We start from the raw sequence: 17,116 nt of genomic DNA, 5'->3' as shown, positions 1-17,116 counted from the left end.
CTAATGCAATAAAAACTCCACTAGGCAGATGTAGGGCGACCTCGCCAACAGCTAATACAGCAACTTTTGCTCCATTACCCATCTTGAGGTCCATCTCGCCTCTCTCTAGTCTCCTAGGCCTTGCCAGAACCTGCAACGAATTGTATATATGATAAGCACTACCGGTATCTAATACCCGTGTTATCATAAGAGTCTGACAAATGGAGACTGATCATGAATGTACCTGAAGCTTCATCAAGCTTTTGTTTCGCCCTTTCTGCAAGGTACTCTTTGCAGTTTCTCTTCCAGTGCCCATCTTTACCACAGTGGAAGCACTGGCCTTTGTCCTTTGTTGGGTCTTTCTTAGCAACCTTTGCTTTACCTTGTTTGCCCTTGCCCTTTCCCTTCTTAAGGGACCTTTCTGCTTTCCTTTTCTTTCTGGTCTCACCAGTGTAGAGAACTGGCTTCTCTTTCTTAATAGTACTCTCTGCCTCCCTCAACATATTGAGGAGCTCTGGGAGAGTCACCTCAAGCTTGTTCATATTAAAATTCATTATGAACTGTGAAAAGGAATCTGGTAGGGACTGAAGCACAATGTCCACACACAAGTTATCCTCTAGGACCATTCCTAGACCTATGAGTTTCTCTATCCACTCAATCATCTTTAGGACATGGTTCTGAACCGGTGTCCCCTCAGTCATCCTAGCGCGGAAAAGGCTCTTGGATATCTCATATCGTTGAGTCCTTCCCTGTTCCTCAAACAATTTACGGACATGTAGGAGAATGGATCTGGCATCCATCTTTTCATGTTGTCTCTGTAACTCTGGAGTTATAGAGCCCAACATATAGCACTGAGCAAGAGTGGAGTCATCAATGTACTTCACGTAGCGAGCGATCTCATCCTCGCTTGCCCCTTCTTCGGGCGTAGGCATCACTGTATCAAGGACGTACACGATTTTCTCCGCTGTGAGAACAATTCTCAAGTTACGGAGCCAATCCGTATAATTTGGACCAGTGAGGCGGTTGACATCAAGTATGCCACGTAAGGGATTTGAAAGCGACATTTTCTGAAAATAAAGATGTAGCAAAAATGAATAACATGCAGATTTTGCAAGAAATAAACTATCAAGATATGGACTTCTATCTTAATATGCTCCCACTATTTTATTAACGAGTCACGCGACACCCTCAGCACGTGAAACGGAAGTCTCCGGCAGACTTCTAGTGGGGATCAGGATCCAATCAGCGTCTTAGTGTAACCTCGAGGGACTCGACCAATCACACTAAGCCTAAAAGGTAGACAACTCTTGCCGATCACAACTCCTTGTGATTCTCGTCCTGTTCGGCCTCCGAATCACCATGGCCTCGAGGGACTCGACCAACCATGATGCTCGGTTAAGTCAACACCTTCGTTACAAGATGAGTCTGATTTGATGATATACCCTCGAGGGACTCGACCAAGCATATCATATCCTCAGGTCACCGGTGACATCTCTATGTCGTAAGCAAGATAGCGAATCACGATATAGGTGAGTCTCGAGGGACTCGACCAACTCAACCTACACCGGGATTCGGTTCCTACTCATAACGATGGAAGGCCACGTGGGTCAATCTAATTGCCTCACGTTTACCGACTTAATATTATCGAGAGATGTTTCTATGATTTGGTCTCCTAATATGACATGTCACACATATGCATATTTAATATATATCTACATCGCATGCAAATATATATACATATCTAGTATGTGTATAAGCAATCACACCAGATGATCATGGACCACAACCTAATATGATTAGGCCCGAGCCAGTAGGCCTAATCACTCACATCAAGATCTATGTGTGCAACGGTGCATCTCCATGCCTTGTGATCGTCCATCTCGTCCTCGTCGGTTCCGTCGACATCTTGATGCATCTCCATGCATCACGATCGTCCGTCTCGTGGGTCCCGCTATGGCATCCACGCTCCCGCTGCGCCTCCTCATGTGATTACAACTTAATCATAGGCACGCAGGCCCGACAATAAACGAGAAATATAATGGAGGTTCGCAGACCTCAATAATAATAATCACAAGTACACACATCACACGGTCCATGATCATCCGTCCACTCATCATACATCACATGTATAAATAATCATCATCATGTAGGACTACTAGATAATAATAAAAATAATAATCAACTAAACCTTTTAATTAATTAATATTTTCTGAAATCAGGGATATATAGGGAATTTCTCAATTCCTAAGGGTATTTTCGTAATTTGGACAAAAGACAGAAACTGGAATTTCTCAAATTCCGAGGGGCAAAACTGTCTTTTGCCCAGAAAACCCTAATTTCCTTTCCCCATTTCGCAGCTGCCGCCGCCGCCACCCTGCCGGCGGCGGCCTGTGCGGCGGGGCGAGGGCACTGCCCTCGCCTGCAGGCGGCACGCCCGCTGGCGGCGATGCCGCTGCGGGTGGGCTCCCCCGCGGGCGGTTCTGCCCGCGAGTCAGCGCCCGCAGGTGGTGCTGTCTCGCTGGCGGCCGCCCCTGCGGGGTTTTTGCCCGTGGGAGCAGCGGCCACAGGCGCCGCTGCCCTGCGGTGCCTCAGCCCGCGCTGCTGCCCCGCGGCGCCTCTGCCCGCGGGTTGCCAGCCCCGCCGGCAGCAAGCCTGCTGCAAGCAGGCCGCCGGCCGGCTGCTGCAGGCACAGCGCTTGCGCATGCGCCGGCGCTGTGCTGCCTGGCTGCGGCTGCAGCGGCAGCCGCAGGTGGCTGCAGGCATGCAGATCGAGGGCAGCAACTGTTGCTGCCCTTCCTTACTTTTGCGTCAACGATTTTGACGTCAAAATTCTTCCTAAACACAATACACGCAGTTCAAAACCAATCATTCGCACGAACAACCTGGCTCTGATACCACTGTTGGGAAATCATAGGGGGCGACATCATATGCGCAGCGGAAGAACAAGAAAACAAAATTCCCGATTCCCAAAAAGATGTTCATCGTCATGCGAAGATTGGTGCGCAAAATCCGCAAAAAACACAAAACTGCGTATAGAGATTGTGTTACCTAGGGAGATCGTATATCCCTGTTTCCTTGCAGATCCTTAGGAGAGGGTGAAGGAGGTCAAGCGTCCTCCTCTCTAGCGGTGATCCACACAGCAGGGTTGCGACGACGCTCCTCAAAACTCCAGGCCTACTCTGAGGGGGAGAGGGAGAGGAGAATAGGAAGGGCAAGCAAAGACTCTAGCCTATGAGGCTGTGAATCCCTCCTATTTATAGAGATCCCGTGTCAAAACCCTAATGGGTCCTTTCCCTAGTGGGTATTGGATCTGCATCCAATAAGACAAGGGGTTCGTCGGATATCTCATATCCGAACCTCTACTCATCGCAATGCCTACCATATGTGTGTGACCCTCTAGGCCCAATATCGAGCTGGCCGTGAGTCATACCTGTCAGAACTCCTTCTAACTCAGTGAATTATTATCTCTGTAATAATTCACTCGACTCATCGACTACGGAAGTACTAGGCCACTACGCCGTAGTCCCCAGACGATACAGGGGAATCCAATCCATTGGACCTGTCTGTCCTCAGTTACCATGTACCTATAGTCCCTCATCCATCTAATATCCCAGAGACCGTATATCGAGCATGGTGCTGTCAGACCCATACGGTTTCTACTCGAGTCTCGCTCTAATCGGATTCTCCCGGAGAACTCTTTCTCTCTCAACCCGAATGACCCTGGCCAGGGATTTGTCTGAGCAAGAACACATAGGATATTCCTCTCATGACGCCGAGAGTGGATGATCCTCTATCGACACTCAATAGCCCTCGTAAGGTCGACTACCACTCCCAATGACCAACTGTACTAGATCTGGGAACAGCCAAACCTATAAGTCTGGTATCAAAGAGTGGAGCACTCATACAGGACATCCTTGGTGTCTCAAGTCTAAGAACCAGATACACCACTAGGACTACGGAATCGTTGTCTGACAATAAGGCATCATCAACCATCCAGCATTCCGTAAGCGGATCAATCAGTGAACTCATTCTCCAATGAGCACCTGTACTGTATCCCTAGTGTCCCTACACGAGCAGCTATGAGACCAGCTGCATTCATCATATGGACGGGTATACAGCACACCAGTCTATCCGGTTATCACGATGTCCCTCTCGAGTAACCTATGACCGGGATTATTTAGGATATGTGTTTAAAGGTGAATCGATCTCATTATCGTGATCTCATCACGATCCGATTCCCATTGCACAAATCCAAGGACATCACAATATATATGCATTTATGCAATAGTTATAAAGTGATATACACCAAAATATAATAAGCAAAAAGATTCTATATCAAGTCACACGTGCCATCACTCACGTGATTGGCTTGCTGGGCACTTATGACTAGCAATTGCCCTGTGGCGCCTCAGCCCGCGGGGGCTGTGGTCGTAGGCGTCGCCCTTGCGCGCGGGCATAGTGCCCGCACGCAGGTGGCCGCCTTGCCCATAGCCCTGCTTGCCGGCGCCGTGCGGCAACGACCGCGGGTGGGGCACTTGAGGGCTGCTAGCCCCACCGGCTGCAAGCCTGCTACAAGCAGGCCGCCGACCGACTGCTGCAGACACAGCCCCTATGCTGCCTGCCTACTGGGTCCTCCCCTAGTGGGTATTGGATCTGCATCCAATAAGACAAGGGCTCCATCGGATATCTCATATCCGAACCTCTACTCATCGCAATGCCTACCATACGTGTGTGACCCTCTAGGCCCAATATCGAGCTGGCCGTGAGTCATACCTGTTAGAACTCCTTCTAGCTCAGTGAATTATTATCTATGTAATAATTCACTTGACTCATCGACTACGGACGTACCAGGCCACTACGCCGTAGTCCCCATACGATATAGGGGAATCCAATCCATTGGACCTGTCTATCCTCAGTTACCATGTACCTATAGTCCCTCATCCATCTAATATCCTAGAGACCGTATATCGAGCATAGTGTTGTCAGACCCATACGGTTTCTACTCGAGTCTCGCTCTAATCAGATTCTCCAGGAGAAACCTTTCTCTCTCAACCCAAATGACCTTTGGCTAGGGATTTGTCTGAGCAAGAACACATGGGATATTCTCTCATGACGCCGAGAGTGGATGATCCTCTATCGACACTCAATAGCCCTCATAAGGTCGACTACCACTCCCAATGACCAATTGTACTAGATCTGGGACAGCCATACCTATAAGTATGGTATTAAAGAGTGGAGCACTCATACAGGATATCCTTGGTGTCTCAAGTCTAAGGACCAGATATACCACTAGGACTACGGAATCGATGTCTGACATTAAGGCATCATCAACCATACAGCATTCCGTAAGCGGATCAATCAGTGAACTCATTCTCCAATGAGCACCTGTACTGTATCCCTAGTGTCCCTATACGAGCAGCTATGAGACCAGCTGCATCCATCATATGGACGGGTATACAGCACACTAGTCTGTCCGGTTATTACGATGTCCCTCTCGAGTAACCTATGACCGGGATTATTTAGGATCTATGTTTAAAGGTGAATCGATCTCATTATCGTGATCTCATCACGATCCGATTCCTATTGCATAAATCCAAGGACATCACAATATATATATGCATATATGCAATAGTTATAAAATGATATATGTCAAAATATAATAAGCAAAACGATTTTGTATCAAGTCACACGTGTCATCACTCACGTGATTGCTTGCTGGGCACCTATGACTAGCAGTTAGCACAGGGAGGCCCACTATGAGAAGCTTTGAAAATTAGAGCTTTGGAATGAGGAACAATAGTGGTCGCAGGCAATGCCTACTCCTCAATTATCCCTCGACGACTCGGTAGCGGAGTGAACGACCACCCATGATGGTCGGTCGACCTCTATGATACTAGAGTTCTTATCAATTCGGTAGAATTTCTATCACTGTGTATCGGTGTTGGGTTGGTCTCTAGATGATAATGGGAGAGTTTATGCTCTTAACTAGCGCATGACCCACACTAATCGACCATGGGAGGTTCCAAGACAGACCACCTCTTGGAACCAATGCCTCTTGCACTTAGCCTAGCTAAGGGTCTGTATCTGAGGCCTATTGAGGACCTCTTGTCAGATGGCCATAAGGATTTGGCCATGGTGAGTAGTCATATTCTTCCAGTTTAACTCCCCTTCAAAGTTTGCGCAAACTCAAGGTTGACAGTTGCAACATCAGCAGCTCATGGCCTTTATCCTCAACCAAGCTCGGGACTTGATAGTGGCGATAGGGAGCCTCCTTAAAGGGCAACGTCCCTCAAAAGGGAGTGGGATGACACAGTTGCTGCGAAGTCCTAAGCTGAGGAAGAGTCGACCTAGTTTCGGACTTGGCTCAACAAAGTCGAGCGTGAGTTCGAGGTCAAGTCTTCAGCCTCATGAGAGCCGAAGGCAGAAGCTAAAAGCACGATGAAGGCGGAGGCGACTCGGGAGTACCATCGAGCCTTGGATGCTGAGGTGGGGGTGGAGCGACTTAAGCGTGAGAACTCAATTCTTAAAATGGAAATCAGCAACCTCTGATGCATGAACGAGCAATGATTTGGCAGCCGAGGAAGTTAGCAATTGGGAGGCCAAGGTGGAGGCCCAAGGGGTGAAGAAGTACAAAGCCTTGAGAGGCTTCAAGAAGGGTCTAGCAAGGCTGAGGCATAACTCCTTAGCCTTTGGCTATGACCTTGCCATGTCTCGGGCCAAGTATGATCACCCTGACATTGAACTCCCTGAGAATCCGATTGACAAGCACCCCACCAACGATGAGGTCATGATCAACTCAAGTGACATCGTCGACTGAAGTGAGACAGCCATCTACGTGGAGGGTGACATTGCTGAGATCGACAACAAGGTCGAGGGAGGGGTACTTGCAGAGGAGGGATTGCTAGATCCTGAGGAGCCAACATCAGATGCACCCGATGCCTAAGGTCCACCCGACATACCCCCAACCACTGGCCAAAGCCCCTGTTGTCGACAAACTCAAATTAGGGTTTGGTTCATCTATAAATTTCTCATACATCTTTGGGTTTTGGTGAAGGGGAACAAGATATAAGAAATATATTTGGTACTCCCGTGAGAAAAGGGTATTAATTCTTTAGAATTTATATAAAAGGGTTTATAAAGAAATCATGCTTCCGTTAACTCAAGGTCCTGTAGTTGATCTTACATCAATATGATTTTCTCTATAGATATAGGTAGGATTTGTCGAATCATATTAAATCTTACATTTTTGGTATAACTTTTGATTATTAATTTCTGATGAATTTCTCTTTTAGTTTTTTTTTTTCAGAGCAACAGTACAAATGTTTCTGCAATCGTAAGAAACAGCATTGAACCAATCAAGTTACCCCCTTTATTGTAAGATGTTGTTGACATGCAAAAAGTATATGATTCCCAAACTTATAGCAAACCTTGAGCAGAAAAGTTTTGCATGTATTGACAGGACTCAGGACTCCTGTACCTGTCCACTTGGCCAGTTTTCAAGTAAGAAACTGGTTTCGTTCCAATTTCTGAGAACATTTTCTTCTACTGTTCCTTGTTTTAGCCTTCTCATTTTTCATCACAAGTTCATATATAACTGTGTTAGCCTGATCAATTTTGTAGCTCTTCAGAGGAGGCACGATATTTTGTTGCAGTTGTTCCTATTTTGAACTTCATATGGTTCAAAGTTATGGCCTTGTCATTCTTAGTGATGAAGTCCTTGTCAGATCCCTTACAAGAGATGGAAGACCTGTGTAATCTCTTGTTTCCACATCTCACTATATTCCTTAATAATAACTTGCTAATCTCATACGGATCTAATTCACTGTACCACTGTTTTTCACACTAGTGTTTTTGTATCACTGGCAATAGTGAGTGGTGGTAATGGTAAGTCCATGCTCCTGTTAGTTTTCCTTGTGGCTATCAACCTCGAGTTGGAAGCCATTGCATGCGTCTACAGGGTTTTGCTAAAATAGTGGGTAGAAGGTATGGGGAGATCAAAGCTTCCCTACAATGAACAGATGAGGTGGGTTGGGAGCATCTCCATGTTTGTGTTTGGCTTCATGTGGTTCTACTGCTCCTAGATCTTTGTGTTGCAGGACGCTCTGCTAGTTCTGTGTTTTTGGATATGTGCATTTGGATTGGGAGCAGACAGTCAGAAGAGTTTCTTTGGCAGCCACTTTGGTGGAGTCTCTTCCTATCAGTGATGTTGTAGATGACAACATCTCTGTTCCCTTCACAAATATGTAAACATCTTTTCTACTTTTTGGTAGTAATATCCTCACTGCTTCTGATGTGGTGATTGTGTTGAAGAGCAAATCTATTTCTGATGTTTGTTGGAATATTGCTCCTCCTGTCTTCCGTTTAAGAGGCTTGTAATATAATTTGTTGAAATAAATGTTCTCTCTTGTTTGTTCGATGTCGTAGTCCAACATTTGTATTGAAGTCTTGCAAGATGTGACCAACAAGATGACTCTTATTGTTAGAGCTAGCCCCAGGAAATTTACCAAAGGATAATTTTGGCAATACAACAATGATAATAAAGCGAAAAGAATAAAAGCGACAAGAACAAACAAAACACCATAACACCAGATATACGTGGTTCGGTCAATTGACTTTGACCTACATCCACGGAAGAAAGAGGAGCAAATTACTACTATAAAAGAGGGACACTTACAAATGCCTTAGGAAGATGTTCCTAGGCCATAAAACACCTTCAGCTTACTAAACAAGAAAAACCCAAACCGTAAGCAGGTTTTCTTGTAGTGCCTCTTGTGCTACCTGTGGTACATCTGACTTCAAAGCCCAGGCCCTTATTTATAGTTCCAAGACGAGATAACAAGTCTAATTTTCCCGATGTGGGACTATGGGACTTGCCAAACTAACAAATCTCCACCTTGGCATGTCCCAACAAAACTTGCTCCACCTTCTTCACAAAAGCCCCAACGGGCAATCACCAACAATGAATACCAACCAAGTCCAAGCACTGCTTGAACTTGTAAACCGGAAGAGGCTTCGTAAGCATATCAACTGAATCGTCCTTCGTATGAATTCTCTGAACAAGGACTTTCCCCTCAGCAATGGTATCCCATTTGCATCCAACAATTTTCTTATCCAAAGACGGCTTCACAAGACCCCAAGTTCTATTCCGATGGAGAGATTCTATTTCTTCATTCATCGCAATCAACCACTTAGCGGAATTATCACAAGAAACTACATCTGAGTAGGAAGTAGGCTCACTAACTTCACTTGTCTCTTCTACAACAGACAAAGCATATGCAACCAAATTTACATATCTTTATGGTGGTCGAATATCTCTCTCTGGTCTATCCTTGGCTATGGAATATTGCTCTTCCTCTGGATCATCTGCGTCAGTAGACTCGAGACCACCTACTGACATTCTTTGAGTAGAAGAGTTCGACTTAAAAGAATCTGAACTACCAATCTCAAGCTCCACCTGCTTCTGCGCACTATCATTTGTACAACTAGTAGATTCTTCTTTAGAAGATAGCATAGATAATTCATCAAAAGTAACATCTCTACTGATTACAAATTTTGGGGATTTTGGATCAGGACACCATAATCTGTATCCTTTCACCCCAGAAGCATACCCAAGGAAAATACACTTTTTAGCCTGAGGCTCTAATTTTCCTTCATTTACATGCATGTATGCTGGACACCCAAAAATTTTAAAATCAGTACTCAGTCTGCAAAGTACTCTGTCCGGTGGCCCAGTACTCTGTCTGCAAAGTAGACCTCTTTTGCTCAATATGCTCAAACCTTTTTCGCTCATATGACCCAAACGCATATGCCATAATTTGGTGATGTCAGAATCAGACAATGATGATGACGAAACTGCAACTGAACCTGTGACAGTAGTTCCCTGTAGAATATACAAGCTACCAGACCTACAAGCTTTCATAACAATAAGGGCATTTCTTGAAACTTTCATAACTCCACCTTCAACTGTGTATTTACACCCAAGGGACTCTAGGGTGCCTAAAGAGATGAGATTCTTTTTCAAATCAGGAACATGTCTAACATTAGTGAGCGTCCTCACAATACCATCATGCATTTTAATTCAGATTGTTCCTCTACCAACAACATCACATGCGGCATTATTGCCCATCAAAACAATTCCACCATTACAAGATTCATATGTGGAAAACAAATCCCTATTGGGACACATGTGATAAGAACAACCCGAATCTAAAATCCATTCATTTTTAGACCTCGTCCTATCATCAATAGCAGAAAAAATATTCCCAACATTCTCATCAATTGCTACACTAACTTCAGCGGATTCAATAGTTTTCTCAACAAATTTTTCCTTTTGCTTTAATTTATTTTTCAACTTAAAGCAATCAGATTTAATGTGCCCCATTTTATGACAATATATGCATTCCAAATTTCTATGTTTGGATTTAGATCTAGATTTAGATTTACTACTGTCAATTTCTCTTTTATCCATTCTCCCCCTTACAACCAGACCCTCAGCCTGATTCTCTCTACTTTCCCCAGTGATATTCTTGTCTATCTGCTCCTTAGATTTCAGTGCAGATTTAATTTCTTGATACAAAACTGTTTCTTTTCCATAAATCAAAGTATCACGGAAATGCTTAAAAGATTGGGGAAGAGAACACAAGAGTAACAAAGCCTTATCCTCATCATCAATTTTTGCATCTATATTCTCCAAATCCATAACCAAAGAATCAAACTTATCAAGATACGAGAGTATAGATGTACCTTCAATCATCCGAAGCATATACAGTCTCTGCTTCAAGTAGAGACGATTCTCCACTATCCTCTTCATGTACAAGGTTTTAAGCTTGTCCCACATGCTCTTAGCCATAGTCTCCGTAGCTACCTCCCGTAAAACCTCATCAGAGAGATTTAGAATAATGCTGGATCGGGCCTTCTTATCCATACCTGCCTTATCCATACCTGCAAGATCTTCCATTGACGTACCATCTGGAATGTTCTCAACCCCCTGTAGTGTCAAATCAACTCCGTCTTGAACCAGAATGGCCTCCATCTTAAGTTTCCACATGTCGAAGTTGACATTTATGTCAAATTTCTCGACAACGATCTTTGTTATTGTCATCGTTGCCAAAAGATCCCAGAACCAGGCTCTGATACTAGTTTGTTAGAGCTAGTGCCCTAGGAAATTTACCAAAGGATAGTTTTGGCAACACAACAAAGACAATAAAGCAGAAAGAATAAAAGCGACAAGAACAAACAAAACACCATAACACCAGATATACGTGGTTCGGTCAATTGACTTTGACCTACATCCACGGAAGATCGGTCAATTGACTTTGACCTACATCCACGGAAGAAAGAGGAGCAAATTACTACTATAAAAGAGGGACACTTACAAATGCCTTAGGAAGATGTTCCTAGGCCATAAAACACCTTCAGCTTACTAAACAAGAAAAACCCAAACCATAAGCAGGTTTTATTGTGGTGCCTCTTGTGCTGCCTATGGTATATCTGACTTCAAAGCCTAGGCCCTTATTTATAGTTCCAAGACGAGATAACAAGTCTAATTTTTCCGATGTGGGACTATGGGACTTGCCAAACTAACACTTATCAAGAATTCTTTATGATTTCAGATTAAATTCAGTGAAGTGACGAATGCTTAACTCACTATTCATCTATCAACAGCCTCTAATAATAATAATATCATCGTCGTTGTCGTCATCATCATCACCTCATGATATCATCAAGGTGAAGAAGTTACCGATCTAAACCTATCAACAACAACTAGAATAATAATAATAATAAGAATATAAATTTAAACAACTAGAATATTAGTTTAATGATAATATATCCAATTTATTTGTCTTAAATCAAACATTTTAAATCATAATTTTTTCAACACACTAGGTTGAAGATTCGAAACCATATTTGGTTAAGATTTTTCCATGTGTCGAATAAAATTTAGCTAGTAAAAAAAATTACTAGATCAAATTTCACTCTCATCACTTATTATTTACGAAAAAATAAAAATAAAAAGGCAAGACTGCTCCATGCCTCTTTACCATAATCAATCAATCAATCTAAAGCAGTACCCAACGATGCAAAAACACAACTCCAACTCTGCCAACCCCCTGCATCTGCAGGAAGAACGTACACCTAATCAAACAAAAGCAAAAGAATAAAAGGGTAAGAAGTGAAAATAACAGAGTCACGTTTCAAGTTTCTGTAGACATCATCATCAATTAAAGGGAGGATATGAAGCAAATCAAAAGGCGTCATTAAGCTTCGTTCATACTAATAATACATTTTGAACGTCACCTTGATATATAGATTTGAATGAATTTGGAGGTCTATCTATTTTTTAATAGTATCTATCATCTTTCACTGAGACGAGGAAAGTTTGATGGAAGACATATCTAAAGGTTCTCTCTATTTAAAAGTTAGATGTGGAATTTTTTTTGAACTTTGGATGCACCTACTTGAGGACCCGTCGATTTCTCAAGTCAACGAAGGTAGGAGTAAATCATTTAATCAAATGATTTGTATCCAAACCACTATTGATTATAGTGGTAGTATACTAACTATATGGTTTTAGGAAGATTATTATTCTTTGAATTAGATTTAATCGAGAGGATGAGTTCGTTATGATTTTATGCTAATGTGGTCGCCAATAGCAGCATACCTTTATTTTGTAGTAGTTATCTAATTGTTGTTTAGGTCTTCGTCGACAATGAACATCTAATCATTATATCATCAACTCACATGATCCGAGATTTAAGATACTCGCTTCTTTCAGAATAGAAGATCGGAACCACTGACTTCACTACCCAGGAAATAGAAATGGAAAACATCATCACTAACCATTTCAATTGTTTAGAGAACAACGAATCAGTGGGCAGGATTTGGTGAGATGAGGAGGGATTCCGCACTCTCACTCACACCGGAAGAAGAGGAGTCATTTGGGCCGCTTCCGTTGGGTTTAAGTTGTCTTGGTTTTTAGCGCACTCCGTTTACGTTGGACCGGTTCGGTCTGGTCACCAACCGGTTGCCGCCTATATAATGTAACGGCGGCCAGCGTCGTGGGCGATTCCCCAATCCGTCGGTGGCGGCAGAGCGGCGATGAAGGAGATGGATGACGGCGGCGATTCCGACGCACCGGAGGAGCTTACTGCCGCCGAGGTCCAACTTTGGCAGATCCTTCCTTTCCCTTTCTCGTGGTTTACTTCCCCAATTTTCTTCGTCATCTGTCGGCTAAAACTGGTCGTTTGCTTTTCGGTTCGGGAACCCTAGGTTTCAACTAGGGTTTCAACCTAGTTATCGTACATCCGTGGGGAAATAATTATTTGTTGGATTTGCTTATAGATTTATGGTGATTTAATCGATGATATTTTCTTTCTCTTTATTTGCTTTCTGAAGTAAAATAAGATGAGATAGGTTTATGGTCATGTCGCCGACGTGATTAAGCATTGATGTTGGATGCTTCTACTAGGAGCTCAAATGCCACATTGTTTTAGGTATTTTTTGCTAAATGAGATGTTTGCTACGATTCAAAAGCCACAGCAAATGCAACATCAGATGGAAATAAATCGAAAATTTTAAGGTACAGGAGGTGCTGGATTTTAGATGCTGGGGAACCCTCATGCTGCCTTTAGTAACCCAATCCATAATCCAGACTGCACGCAAAAAGGATATGGCAATATTTATGCAAAAACACTTCTCTTGAATTAATCAGTAATATTGTTCATATAGCAGATACCCACATAGTTGAGATCGACAGCTTTCTGTTGTAATTATTGGATCAGACAGTTTATGCAAGTATTAATGTGCAAATCGAGGATTCATGTGCTACTGCACATGGGGACATGCTTCTACATGAAACTAGTTTTAATGGCACCAAGACATTCTCAGGTATGCTGATTTTGAACAGCCAGTTTCAGTGGCATCAATGCATGCTGAAGTTTGCTGGTGCAAGTTTGTGTCAGCCTATTCTGAATTCTTAGGGTCAACTTTTTGGTTGTTGCATACCTGTATGAGCATGTATCCTGCCATAGTTAAAAGAGTTATGTTGAATGTTTCTTTCATATTAGGTGTGTCTGCATTAATTTTACTGAGTCGAATGTGGAATGCAATAAACAGTGCAATTGGACATGTAGCTCAATAGCTTGAGCTGGCATTAGTTTTCATGCAGCACTGCATTAAGTTTGTACGCAGGGCAAAATACTTCTTTGAGCTGTCTTGCTCTTCCGTTAAGAGTTATACATGTCCTATCTGAAGATGCATTCATTTTTCTGAAAATATTGTTCTATCATCTGTTGAGTCGAATAGCTATTTTGGACTCTTAATTTCTTCTCTTAGCTTAGGTTCAATCAATCATGCTAAGAATGCATACATGACTTATAGTGAGGCAAGCACTTAATCTTTTGGACCATTAACCTTAAATTCTATCATATGACACTTTATCTGGTTTATATTTGTTCGTATATTTATCTTACACATTGTTATAAATGGTGATATTCTGCAGGGCATTAAGCAAGATGAAGAAATTAGAAAAGTCCAGAGAGAGAATGTGATGAGGTTTTCTTTTGTTACACACAAGCAATTTTTGTTTACTTTGTTTAATTACCTTTTCGTGGGTGAAAAATGTGCATTGCATTATTTTTTTTAATGGTATTAGAAATGTGTAATATACATCCATCAGATTTTTATCATTTTCTTTCATGTTTGTAATTTTTTTCCATCTTTGTTGTTAAAAAATTTATTAGTCGCTTAGTCTTTAAAATTGCTTTAAGTTGTTGTAGATAATGGTTGTCTTATTCACTCTGCTCTACCGGCACACATCAGTTTATTACATAACTTTTTTGTTAATTTTTCAATGCTCTATATTTTCCATGTGAAGCTGAATAAATTTGCATCTCTACTGTGATACTTTAAGAGAAATTTATAATAGGCACTCAAGCCATTGCCGAGTTTTAACTAATATTTATATGCTGTTTCTTTTTTAACTAGGGTATCGTTTGTGTTTTTTATTGCCTCACCAAAGATAAATTAAAATTTTGCTTTACATTTCACATAATTTCGGAATGTATTTTTTTATTGAATATATAAGTTGTAACCAAAGCTTGCCACTATCTGAAGTACGGGAAGGATGCATGTGAAATAATTTAAAGCAAATATGTCTCAGATGTAATCTTTTTTGGAGGGGCTTTTTGATGAACATCTTATCCTCAACATGAGAGCATTCAATTCATTTCTTGGTACAAGTTTCTGTAAATTTGAATTCACAAGATAGGATGGTCCTGCATATTTGTGAAATATGTTCTGTGGCTACTTCTGTGTAGTATTGTTGTATTGTGGTTTTCAAATATGGTTTTATCAACGTGAAGACAGAATTGTCAACATGCTAGTTGCAGATTGGCTAGGTATCTTGACATTCTTATGCTACATAAAATGTTGAGGCCACTATGCCATGCCATTTACTTCAATCTTCTTGTTTTTACATGGTTTTAACTGTACATAATCTTATTTAAATATGTTGAAGACCTTCCTTTCTTTAAAATATATGAAAAATAGTGGGAACAAATGAGTGAGTGAACTTGTTTTTTGAAGGGTCGCTCATGAGAATAAAGAACGTAGGAGACAATGGGCGCAGAGAAAGACTCAACCAAAACAGAAGAAAGAAGGTGTAGAAGCTGAAGAGACTGAACAACCAGATGAGGCACCCAGTATACCACGAATGCTTCCAAGCAACATAGTTGCTGTTCTTGCAGCCCGTGAAAAGTATGCCTTTTTGGATTGCCTCATGTATTCTCAGGATTGAATTATTTTTAGTGGATCACTGTATCTGGTCATCACCATGATTGTTCATGGTACCTGAATCCTTCTTCTGTTATATTATTGGAGTTCATCATGCACTTGTAGTAATTCGATGAGCTTGCTTATCATGAGCAAAGAAACTTTTTTTAGTGGAGAACTAAATTTCTTTCTACAGGTTAACGTTCTCATCAGACTCCGAGGAAGAAATTGTAAAGCAGAAAAACACTAAAAGAAAGAAAAAGAAGAAAGCATCGGGGTAATTGTTCCTCTTCCTATTTATATTATTTATAAAATATTCTGCTAACCAGTTGGTTTATCTTTAGGCCTGAGACAATTCTCCTGAAGGACATTCCTCCTCCCCAATGCCTGGAAAATTCCTTGGAATTTTTGAAGAGGAGAAAGATGCAGGTCCCCAGATCATCTTCCATTCTGAAGAATGCGGACCAGGCATTGCGTCTCCTTTCATCAAAAGGTAGCTTGCGGAGCCTGAGTTAGCGAATTTGACATTGTTTTAACTCGTAGTATCCAAGATATTAGCACCGGGGCACCTTACCTTAATTTGTTGGCTTACAATTTATGTATTTTGCAACCTTACTTGGAGTCTTGCAATGCAACGTGAGAACAGCATATTATTTGGAATTGTATGGAAATTTATGACACCTTAGGAGGGTGGAGGATGGTTTTTTATGTTTGTGAATTAATTAATCTGGTTATATAGTTGATCCAATTTTCTCATTTGAAGGTAAGATTTGATTCCAAAATCTTACAATAAATAATCAAGATATTTTAAATTTAAGTTACTTGACATTTTTAATTTATTTTCAAATCAATTTTGTAGATATAAAAATATATTCGATCCTTAACACTTATAAAGTAGGTTAAATATATTATTATCAGTTTAATGTTTCGTATGTAAGAACACTTGTCGGATTGAATCAAGTTAATGTTTTAAGTTAAATATATTATTAAATTTAAGTTAAATGTTTTATTATCAGTTTAATGTTTCAACGTTAGTTATTATTCTTTTGGATATGAAATTAAATTGATGTTTTATTAACATCAAATTTAAGCTTGTCTCATATAATAATATTATTATTATAATATGCTATTATAACCTTAGTGCTTTCCGTATAAAAAAAATTGTTGAGGATGGTTTCGAATCCGACTTATTAATTTATAGATACAGAATCACATATGATTAAAAAAATTTAAATATAAATTGATAATAATATATTTATCTAACCTTATATGTCAATTCCAATTAACTAAATCGGAATGAGGTGTCGGTCTTGATGGGATATTTTATGATGATTACAGACAGCTTTATATACTAGTAGAACAAATC

At 41.3% G+C, this 17,116-nt stretch overlaps 1 protein-coding gene and 1 pseudogene across 1 annotated transcript; both read left to right on the top strand.

Moving 5' to 3' along the window:
• The first annotated feature begins 6,417 nt into the window (after window positions 1-6,417).
• LOC135642884 (probable phytol kinase, chloroplastic) lies at window positions 6,418-8,355 on the top strand (annotated as a pseudogene).
• A 4,629-nt stretch (window positions 8,356-12,984) lies between these two features.
• Window positions 12,985-16,458, top strand: LOC135642669 (uncharacterized). Its single transcript, XM_065158996.1, has 5 exons — window positions 12,985-13,137; window positions 14,480-14,532; window positions 15,565-15,735; window positions 15,947-16,027; window positions 16,095-16,458. Exons 1-5 carry the CDS (start codon window positions 13,078-13,080, stop codon window positions 16,264-16,266), a joined length of 537 nt encoding a protein of 178 aa, XP_065015068.1. The 5' UTR covers window positions 12,985-13,077; the 3' UTR covers window positions 16,267-16,458.
• The last annotated feature ends 658 nt before the right edge of the window (window positions 16,459-17,116 follow it).

Source organism: Musa acuminata, chromosome BXJ3-7 (assembly GCF_036884655.1).
Source record: "Musa acuminata AAA Group cultivar baxijiao chromosome BXJ3-7, Cavendish_Baxijiao_AAA, whole genome shotgun sequence".
Classification (NCBI taxonomy): Eukaryota; Viridiplantae; Streptophyta; class Magnoliopsida; order Zingiberales; family Musaceae; genus Musa; species Musa acuminata.
This window is presented reverse-complemented; position numbering and strand designations above follow the sequence as displayed.